The sequence below is a fragment of the Chiroxiphia lanceolata genome, chromosome 1 (genome assembly GCF_009829145.1).
Source record: "Chiroxiphia lanceolata isolate bChiLan1 chromosome 1, bChiLan1.pri, whole genome shotgun sequence".
Lineage (NCBI taxonomy): Eukaryota > Metazoa > Chordata > Aves > Passeriformes > Pipridae > Chiroxiphia > Chiroxiphia lanceolata.
In genome coordinates, this window is record NC_045637.1 from 52,983,059 (window position 1) to 52,994,478 (window position 11,420).

Genomic DNA, 11,420 nt, shown 5'->3' on the forward strand with positions numbered 1-11,420 from the left:
CCATGCTCTCTGAGATTGCCACCGATGCAAACCAGAGGATCTGACTAGGAGATCCACTTAAAAACTGTATTCACCTGACTGCCTAACAGAAACACCCCAACTGCAGCTGGAGCTCTTGATTAAAAACTCACAGTGTGACTTTACTCTGTCCTCCAGATCACTAATACATGAAAACCACTACTTGCTGAGTTCTCACATAGCTTGACTTACCTCATTGAGCTGATTCTGATAACTACACTTACTTGCATTTTTATGTAGTCCTGTTCAGAAAGGGGTTTTTTTGTGTGATTTTTTTTTTTTAAACAAAGTAGTAGGGCAACTCAGCTGAATGCTTGTGATTTTCATGAGTGAGTGAAATGCAGGAAAGCCAAGAATTCAGCATTATCACTTGGAGATTCCCTTGGGTTGAATTTCAGCATGAGCTCAACTCAACAAGCCAGTTCAATGTAACAGCATCTCAGCTGGAGGTCCCACATCACTACGCACCAGCTGTGCAGCCTGGGCAGTCTCAGGAGTGGGAGTGGATTTGCTGATTTCCCAGCAAGTCAGAAATACTCCACACTTGTTTGAAAAGTCTGCCTCGCATTGTCACTAACACTCATTTTCTATGAATGGTATAATTCTTAAATGCATCCTACTGTTCCATATTTCAGACATTTGCCAAGCAGTAATCCATGAGAAAGCAGTAAATTAAGAACCATTAACAAACCATTTGGTACCTTTACTGACACATCAGCAATGTTTGCATTCACAGCTATTTTAAAGATAATAAAAGGGGACTTTAATAAAAGAAACAGCAAAGAAAGGAAAATTAGGAAAAGCTTTTTCACCTGGGGGGTGATTGGGCACTGGAGCTGGCTCCCCAGAGAAGTGGTCATGGTACCAAGCCTGCTAGATTTCAAGAAGCATTTGGTCAATGTTCTTATAAGCATGGTGTGATTTTTGGGGTTATCCTGTGCAAGGACAGGAGCTGGACTTTGATGTTCCTTGTGGGTCCCTTCCAAGTCAGGATAGTCTATGATTCTGTGATTGAAGTGGTTTTATATGTAAGCAGATAGTGAAAGTTGGGTTTCCAGAGTTAATTTGCTGGTGAAAATAAGTCAGTTTGTGACAATTTCCAAGCCTATGAGTGACTCTCTTGTATTCCCCTCTCCAGGGCGATGTCCGTTTCTTCCATGTCAGAATTTCAGCGCCTGATGGATATTTCTCCATTTCTACCAGAAAAAAACCTACCTTCATCCAGCAGCAAAGATGATATAACCCCTCCCCTGTCTCCTGATGATCTGAAATATATCGAGGAGTTCAACAAAAACTGGGATTACAATAGCACTAGGAACCATGGCGGGGCCACTGAGAAGCCTACAGAAGGCTGGGCAGAAAGGACAGAAGTTGGGAAAGCTGGGAATGATCCTGCTTCAGATCCATTCCAGGCATCATCATGGTACCTCACCACCAGTGTCACTATGACAACTAACACCATGACCAGCCCAGAGCACTGCCAAAAGCAGCCAACGAGGAGTCACGGAGTAACCGAAAAAATGGGAGTTCGAGTGTTTCACAGCCCACCGGTTGTCCGTAGGTTTGATAACTCAGTGATAGCTGGCAGCGAAGGGAAAAACCAGGTTGAGCCAGACTTCCTGTTTTCTGTGACCAAAGCTATGGGGAACGTCGCTGAGACAAAAGGTGCTTCCTCAGATATGTTTGGAAGATGGTCTTGTGACCTGGCCAAACATCATAAAGATTTTCTGGAGAATGGCCTTCATCCCATTGAACGTCCTATTTGCACTACTGTGGGCTTTGCCTCACCCTTGCACAGCTTGGAGATGTCAAAAAACATGAGTGATGACATGAAGGAGGTTGCTTTCTCTGTCCGAAACGCAATACGCTCCAACTCCACGGAGCCTCAATTTAAGGACACTGCGTGTCAAACCAATGGTATGAGAACGACAGGGACACAGACCACCCAGACCATCAGCGTTGGCTTGCAAACAGAAACCCTGCGCAATATCACCAGCAGCCCACACAAGTGTCTGACACCAAAGGGGGGGTCCACACCTGTTTCTTCACCATCCAGGAGCCTAAGAAGCAGGCAAGTGACCCCTGTCATTGAAAAGGTCCAGGCTAAGTTTGAACGCACATGCTGTTCCCCCAAATATGGCTCTCCAAAGCTGCAAAGGAAAATCCTTCCCAAATCAGACCAGCCAAATAACCGGACTACGCCAGGCACACCTCAGAAAGGATTCAGTGAGTCCGCCTGGGCAAGATCAACTACTACACGGGAGAGTCCTGTCCACACCACTATCAATGATGGACTCTCCAGTTTATTCAACATTATTGACCACAGCCCCATATTTCATGAGACCTTCCAAAAATGCCCCAGATCCAGCAGCCGGTCCAGGTCTGCAGAACCCAGACCAGAACTGGGCCCATTGCAGGAGCCGTGTACAAATGCCCGTGGCAGATCACCCAGTCCTCTCCGGTTGGGGACAGAGATGCAAAAGGAAGAAGGGACTGAGGTGACAAGTATCAGGCAGGACTTATCTGCTCCTCCAGGGTACACGCTTGCAGAAAATGCTGCCAGGATCTTGAATAAGAAACTTTTGGAGCATGCCTTAAAAGAAGACAGAAGGCTACCTTCACACAGCCCACCAAATCTTAGCAATGACAACAGCACAGGAGAAATTGTCAAAGTAGATCCAGGGTCCATAGAGGTAATGAGTTTGCTTGTTTTTCCTCCTATAGCTAAGTGCACTCTTCTTTGAACAGATGCATTATGAGATCTCTTGCAGTGAGTATTTACAATAAATATCTTAGTTCTGTCATGGTACCACCAGTGAGTTCAAGTCATGAAACTATTGGATTAGTAACTGAAGAACTCATTAAAGAAATGAGTTTCTACCCTGGCAGCTTATTTGGCTTGAAAACATCGAAAGAGTTTTATCTTTCTAGGATAAAAATGGTTCTCCTCTGAATGGCTGGGGTAAGGATTTTTTGTCACAAAACACACCACATGGTACAGATGCTCTAGGGACTTCAGGTTGGAGTAAATTTCTCTTTTATGCTGGATGGAAAGGTAGCTTCTTTCTCCTACACAAGAACAGGTGTTAACAAGTTTGTGTGAAAAACAGTCTCTACGATACCCTGAACCAAAGCTTCAGGGCCTTCAGCATACGTTTTCTGAATGTATCTGATTAAGTTTGGCTCAGGTCTGTGAATGTGATTAAATGGCATGAAATTTGGTACTAACTGTTGCTGCCTTACAAAAATAAGAAAAAGAAAAATATATATACATATAATCAACTAGTCTAAGCACGTACCTACTTAGTGTTTAAGAACTCCTTATTGATATTTTGTCATCAATAGTGTAACAGTCATCATCTGTCTCAGCAAGTGTACCCAGATGTTAGAGGTCAGTCTCAGGTACAGTTATGCGCTAGAGCAATCAACAAAAAAAGAGTGTGTCATGATGGATGAAAGCTTTCAGTTACGAGTGTATAAACATCCTGTTTCTGGTGAACCAGCATGCCCTTGAGAGTGTAACTCTGAGAAGGCCTGGAAAAGCTGAATTATGCCCAGCTCTTACCACTATATGTTGCCTTTCTGGTGCAGCGCTGAAATGGCATGTGCCCTGCTGGTTGGTAATATTGCCCAGAGCAGGGACAGGCACTTGTCATCCTCTCTGCCCTGTGCTGCCCCTTTGACATCCTGATGATTTTGGTGAGCCCTGGCTGCAGGGCAGCAGCTCCCTCTTGATCCCTGTACACCCCAGACATCCCACCTTGCCTTCACTGGGCAGAATCCTAGCCCTCCTGTCTCAGATAGCCACAGAAGGGAAGGTTCAAAGCCTGTTTCCTAATTCAACATTTGGCTTGAAGGATTTGTGGGGACCTGAGCGCTGGAACCTTTGGTCTGCAGTTTGCCTTGCGCTAGTGTCAATATGCAATCAGTTCCTCTTTTGTAGGTACTGCTCTGAGGGTGTGATCTTTTTTGCTTAACAGAGGATCCAAAGCTGAGGATATATTCCCTATATGCAGTTTAAACAGATATAAGTAGGGAAGTTTTTACATTAAAAAAAGAGAAACCACATGCACATTATAAATATTAGTGAGTGAAACTGGTCTTTTTGCACACACCTCAGAGTGAATAAAAGTGGAAAGCAGCCTCATTTATTTGACTTTTTCAAGTTATCTCTGAATTTTTTCCTTAGTTTGAAATACTGAGAATACATTACTGGTCCTTTTTAGAAAGTGTGTTGAACTCTAGCAGGTTCAACTCAGCTTTACCTTCAAGGCATCCCTGGAAACTCTTGATTCCCTCCTGTATCTTCTAAATGTCTCAGCAGATTTCGAATATATATTAACGGATGTCATCCTGCATCATTATAAATTGTTGTTGGCAAAATGCAACTAGCGTCAGTACCTGAGTTTGATGCACAGAGAGATTTGGGTCATTGCTATTTAGCAAAAACTCATTGACCATCAAATTGGCAGAAAATTGCTCCTTTTTGTGAATTCTCAGTATCTTCTGCTGATTTTTTTGAGTTCTGATCTTCAGAGCTAAGACTTGTTTTGCCTTGCAGCTCCTACTTGGCTGTTATGACTGCTGTCTAGATGCACAGTTTATGTTCTTTGGGTGATCCTCTCATTTCTCAGGACTGTACATTGAAAAGGAAGGTGGTGGGCATTCACAGGATAAGCTTAGCTTTTCCTAGGTGGGGTGGTGCTGTGCAAGATATACTCAATGGAGCATGGGTTTGCTGCTGAAAACAAAACCACAAATAAGTTTATACTCTGCAGATGCCTTGGGTTATTCGTGGATTACACCTACCACATAAATTACACTTTGTACAAATTCCATTTGGTACATTTTGTACAAAACCAGATGCAGCAGTTCAGCTAATGATGATCTTGAAGGAGGCAGGTTTGTTCTTGAAGAAGCGTTGACAAGACTCTGCCACCTTCCTGTAGATCCCTGCTCTGCTTTCCCCTCACCTGTTGGTTTCTGGCCAAGATAAGTGACCTTCTTACCACCTTCTGACCTTCTGGTTTCTGCAGTCGTGGCACAGTATATTAAATGACTTTTAAACTTGCATGCAGCATCTCTTGGTGACTTTTCTTTAATTTGAGCTTCTGAGTTGTTTAGTTACATAATATCCTTTTATATTCCTGCTGCAAATACGAAATCTAGTTCATATATATATTCATGTATTTACGTACATAAGTATGTGAGCATGTGAGTGTATATGCATACAGAGTAGCAATAACTTTGTATTTTCTAACTCGCCCAGAGCTGCCTAAAAGTAAATTTATTCCACCTAGTGTGGCCTACTAGTGTCTTATCCTGCTAATTCACTAAACCACTATCTTAATTGCATATCATAGGATTTATATTATTAAAAATGCAGATTAGCATTGCCTAAGTAACAACATAAGAGCTGTATGAACATTTTACTTCTATGACTAGCAGAGGTGTAGATCATGGAGGTTGCACAACAGTCCTGGACTGACAGTCAGACTCAATTCTGGAGACAGCACTGTGAAAGGACCATCCACACAAACCCACAGAGGAGAGGGCAGGTGCTGCATCCTCTGCTTGCCGAGGCAGAGCAGTTGCTGCATGTTTGCCACTGAACTGCTCAGCATGGAAGGAGGAATGTGAAAAATTACGGAAGGTGTTGTCAGAATTAAAGGGCTTTTGCTGTAGTTTGAGTCTTCCATCCAGCATCACTGTTAAAGAGAAACAAGGGAAAATGGTTAGGCAATGGGCTGTCATGAAACCGAGCAACACAAGCATGAGCAACACAAAATATTGGACACTTTTTCAATTGTTAAAGATTTCATAAACAGAAATTCTCTCTTGAAATTAAACAAAGGGAAAAAATACAGCTTTATTCCTCTTTCATAGTAATGTGGTTTTCCCTTGCCTTAATCAAGGTTAGCAAAGGATAACTTTCTGCTGGGTAGAAATGTTTGTTTTGTTTATTGCTATTCCTCTTCTGAGACTGTGCTGGGATTGTAAAAGATTGGTTTGTTTGCTTCCTTCCTTTCTGAATCTTTTTCTGCTAGTGGCTTATCTTTTATTTTTGATTATTAGTTTCCCTGTGATATCAGTGGTAACATGATCTGAATGAGTAGTAACATCTGGAGACTTCTTCCTTGCTGACATGAAATCTTCACTTTAAAAAAATAATCGATTAAAACAGTTCTTTCCAACTACTTGCTTTCTTTTTCTTTTCTGTCTGTTCTGTCCAGAACCAAACTGTCTTATTAACTGCCCCCTGGGGACTCTAACCCTGCCTGCCTCACTGCTGTAAGTCCTTTCTACCTTGTTTCCAGAGCTTTCCGAAAGCAGTCATCTTTGAACATGTGAGTTAACAAAGGGAAATAAATGATCACAGCTCCAGAGGTATCAGTGCCCACCCAATATCCCTGGGGGGTCCTTTGTATGTCACAGTCAGGAAGCGCTCAGAATAGGAGCTCATCTACCGTGTCCTGCAGCAGCATGGGCTATGAAGAGGTCACAAGTCAAAATCTGCGCTGTTGAGGGTTTTTTTTGAACTTTTAAAAATTGGCAAAATTTAAAACCAATACAAGGGTATGCAAAGGGTTGGGAAGGGATTCAGAATTATATCAAACTTTTTTTTTTTTTTTTTTTTGACAAATACACAGCACTGCACAGGGCTTCTGGCTGCCCCAGGGTGCCTCCCCTCCAGCCCTGGCTACAGCAGCATGTGGAGAGGGCTGGGAAGGGTGCTCCAGCACCCTGTGGCTAACAGTCACTTTTGCTCATTAAGCTGTTCCAGGCCCAGTTTTGGCCAGTGACTGCAGTTGCCGCAGTGAAGGGATGACGCTGTGCAGACATGAGCTGTGACCATTCACTCCGCCTCAGAGAAAAGCAAAAACTGTTGTTTGGGTTTTTTTATTAGTATAGGCATAGCCACGGTGGTTGACAGCTTGGCTTAGGAAATAGCTGGAAACTGAAGCTGAAATAATCTTTCCCATTTTCAGTGTTCAGACTAAGAAGTGCTGCCTGTCCACCCACACCCCTAAGCAACAACCAAACTAAATCACCCACAGGATAATTTTTTTAAAAACATTTCTAGCTATGGCAGCTACGTTTGGAAGGTGAGGAAGGGTTTTCACAAACCATTCTGCAGTTTTCTTGTCATGGCTGGTTTTCCACACTGCAGGTGGGGGTGACTGACTCAGCAGCCAGCACATTATAAGATTACGCTGCCAGTCACTTTTGGCCCTGAAGCCACCACCACCACAGCCTTGTGTGGTGCTGGGCACATGTACATCACAGATAAGATGAGCTTAACCCTGCTGTTCGGTAAAAGCTGACCAACATCTGCGGGTGTGCTGGAGAGAGGCTTTTGAACTGGGAGGCAGCAGTGGAAATAAATTTCATTATCGCCATGCTAACTCTGATTTACTGCTCTGAAACTGGGATAAAGCAGCCAGAAGCAAGCAATGCTGTAAAGATATCATTTTAAGCCTCTGTTTAGAAAGAGGCTAAGACAAAACCAGGCAAATCTCATAGCCTCAATTCTCCGTGTTCTGCTGCCCGTGAGTGTTGCTGTGCAGATAGATTTCTCTTAACAAATCTGAGTCTATTGGTAGCTTTCACAGACCATATGTTGCCCCAGGCGCAGTGGGATAAGGTGAAGTAAGGACACACAGTCAATCTTTTTGTTAGCACCGATTTATATTTCAGCCTTACTCTTGTTTTAGCAAGGGTCGTGAAGTTTATGGCTCAGGGATGGGGTGGGGGGTGAGGACACAGAGAGGTAGGAAGTGGTTCAGGCTGAGGACTTATAGCCCCCTGACCATCTCCTGCAATGGTTCACTGGCCTCGCTCTCTGTGAGTGCTGAGAGCAGGTGGGCATAGGTCTGGCTCAAGCACTGGTGCACAGTTTCCTGTTGGCTGCGCATTGCCCCAAAGGCACCAAGATTGACCCTTCACTGAGGCTTCCTCAAGTCTGAAAATGCACTCTCTCCCCACAAGGTCTCACCAGCTCCATTTCTCATACTTCAGCTCTGTGTCTTCAAAATTGATCTTTCTGTCATGTTTTTGTCTTCATGTTTGGTCTTCCCACTCCAATGGAGAGGTTCAATGGCATATCACCTTGTTTGTTCACTGCCAATCACATCATGTTACCTACTCCAATATTCTCCATCCCTAGTCGTGTTTCTCTTTCTCCATACAAAACAGTGTGCTGAATCCTTGTGTTTCCACTGCATTGTTCTACTGCTGCCTTGGTTTCCCTGTGCCTTACTGTGCCAGAGCTTTTCCTTTGCACTGTATTGTTTTTGGTCTCTCTCTTCATTTATTGCCAGTTTGCATTCTGACTTTGAGACTTCCTTTTATTGAACTCTTCTGTCCTTTCCAGTGACTGCTGCTTAGTGTACACATTGCTATAGGTTGACAAACTCCTCTGATTTGCTTTTATAAATCACAAAGTATGCAGTGAAATTCAGAAGTTTGGCTTTGGCACTATGAGACAGACTTGCTCCCACAGTTACTCACCTTGGTGTAAGGAGCATTCAGAGCGAGACAGGAAGCCCAGCTGCGCTATGAGCAAAGTCCATGAATATTAGAGGCATTACCAACTTAGTGCTAGGGTGAAAAATCACAACTGTAGATAGTTTCTAATTGCAAACGCACACTAACCAAGCCTGAACAGTAGAAAGTTGGTGGAGTAATAAAATTTCCATTTTCTTCCATTTCTGTGAATGTCCTCTTCAACATTCAGTACCTCTGAATCCTGTAATTCAGGCTTCAGCAGCTGGCAGTAAGAAGTGATGTTCCAGAAGACAAAATCTGTAGGTAAGCCTCATCTTTTACCCAGCTGGAGATCATAACTACTCCTATAGTCATTATTCCGCTGCTAAGAAGTCTCCTGCATGTCACTCTGAACTCTGAAGCAGACAAAAGGAGTCAGCCATTGATTTTCACCCCTCTTGCAAATGCCAAACCCAACCCTTTTATGCCAGGTCAGCACTTAGAGTAAAATGAATGAATAGTGGATTTTCCTGAATTATCATGCAAATGTACTTTTCAGCTCTTCTCTTTCTAGCACGAGGAGAATTAGCAAATGGAAGTTTGTCAGCTACTTCAACTCATCTCAGACCTCTTTCGTTCTCTCCCTTACCTGTTCCATAAATCATGGAAATACATGCAGATTCCTGGAGCCCACACACAGCCAGATGTTTGCTGCTTGCTTTTGTCCCGCCACATGACAGATGCTTAGCTTTAGTTTGAAGTTTTTGTTCCTTAATTCTTTGCGCATCCAGACAACCTCTAATGCAAGTCACTAACCGCTATTTTGCTCTCTTGGCTGCCAAGGAACTACCTTGTTCTGCACTAGCCCCGTCCCTCCAACCCTGCTTCTCCCGGCCAGAGAGACCAGCGAACCGGCGCCCACCATCACGATGGGCTTCACATTCCCCTACTGCCTCACAGTCGCAGTCCACCGGAGACCTGACTTCCTCAGAGGAGTACGGAAGCAAGGAGCTTCTGGCAGAGACCCCCAGCCAGGGAGGCGAGCCGGCCTAACTCCGCATGGGAACGGGGGGCCGCAACTCGCCTCTGCCAGGTCACCCGCCAGCCGTCTCTGCCACGAAGGAGGGAGGTCCACTTGGAAAGGTCAAAGAATGTTCTCAGAAACAGCTGCTGAATGTCCGACCTGGGAAACAGAGGTGTTTCTAGAATGAAACAGTTAATGTGCCTGTAATAATTTTTTCATAGCTGAGAAAACTATTTTTGTCTCCATCTTTTCTACATACAGTATATTAACAAAAACAAAAAAAAGGTTAAAATGATATAAAGTAAGATTTAAAATAAAATGTAAAATAAATTTTAAGGGAATTTGAATACATGCTCGCGCTCTCTCCAAATACTGACTGCCTTTTGGTTACATTTGCACTGTTATATTTTCACTTTTGGTTTGGGGTTTTTTTGGGGGTTGGGGTTTTTTTATTTTTTAATTTTGTGTAAAACTAGGGTCTTAAGTTAATTTTATTATATTTTAATGTCAGTGTTATCAGTTTTTAAAGGTAAGGTTCTTTAAGATGCTTCAAGTGTCTGAAGCGATACCTTTTAAGTAGTGAAGAAAGCCATTAAGCTCGTTCACTAGACTTGTGATCAATTGAGACGGAGGGGAATACAGGTAAACACAAAAAAATGTGTTAAAAGAAAAAAAGAATGCCTCAGAAAGTCTTACGGAGTTAGCTGTAAAATACACCTACAATACTTGACTTGCATGCCTCTGGGTCCTCGCACTTTAGTGCATGTACATACTGCTACTGTACCATCACATAAATGTGAGTCAATCTGTTTCACTGTAATATTGTTGTGAATTTACCTGTACTGTACTTTTATTGTTGGTATTCTTGCATTGACTATACAAAAAGAGTTTTTAAATTATTGTTAGCAGTTCAACTGGCTATGTACAGTGTTTACTGAGAACTTCCTTTGTTTTGGGAAAACCATGGAGATCTTTGGGCATACTAAATTGTAACTGGTCTTATTTAAGCGACTGCTGGAGACCATGTGAAGTGGAAATAAAACCCTCAGTATTTACAAGCTGCTTGAGTGCTTTGTGATGGTTTTTTATGATGGTACTTCCCAGGTTCATTTAACTGGGAGGAAAATAAGCCCTCAAACTCCTCCTTTACTCGTAAGGGAAGCAGAATGCTTCCTTGTATGAAATAAGTCATAGCAAAGCCAAATATTATGCTGTGCTCTGCATACACCTGTGAACACTGGATTAGGCCATGAGAAGTTTTCTAAATTCCCTCACTGAACTCCACAAAATATCTGCTCACGCAGATAGTGGGACCCATCTCCTGTTGCTTTCAGTCACTTATGGGAGTGAAAACCAGCTGGCTAAACATAATGCCAAAAATATTGCATGTCCAGTATTAATCCAAGTTTATGGATCATCTGCATTACATACAGAGACCAATAAAGCCAGGACTTCAGTAAAACCGGTGGCTAACACTGAGAAGCAAATGCAGCCATAAATTTATGCTTCCAAGAGGTGGAAACCTCTCAAGCTATTTTGCCTGGGACCATCTGTTTGGCCACATGCTTTCTCTGGAGCCCCAGAACTGCTCTGACATGTTATCCCATCACTGAGCTGGCTCATTCCTGTTCCATTTCCTTTACTGAAGCTTTCTGAGGCTCACTGGTTGAAGAGCACCATCTGGGATACCTAGAAGCCTTCCTGGTTAGTTCTGTCAAGGGATAAGCCCCTCATGTCCCATCCTGCTGCATCACAGCTGGCTTTCTAGGAAGTATAATTCAGCTGTTGGATAAGAACAAACTCCCTAGCTCCCAAATAGCAGCCAATTGAGATCTGATTTCTACTGTATCAGTGAGGGCTGTGGTTTATGACCTGGTGTCAAAATGTCTAC

At 43.1% G+C, this 11,420-nt stretch overlaps 1 protein-coding gene across 2 annotated transcripts in view; it reads left to right on the forward strand.

The window, feature by feature from the left end:
* MTCL1 (microtubule crosslinking factor 1) overlaps window positions 1-10,587 on the forward strand; it is a 50,275-nt gene extending 39,688 nt beyond the window's left edge. For both annotated transcript variants that reach the window (XM_032707472.1, XM_032707553.1), the window contains exons 11-12: window positions 1,157-2,711; window positions 9,349-10,587. In XM_032707472.1, the coding sequence (XP_032563363.1) occupies window positions 1,157-2,711; window positions 9,349-9,558 (1,765 nt within the window). In that variant the 3' untranslated portion in view covers window positions 9,559-10,587. The remainder of the gene's footprint in view (window positions 1-1,156; window positions 2,712-9,348) is intronic.
* Window positions 10,588-11,420: the final 833 nt, after the last annotated feature.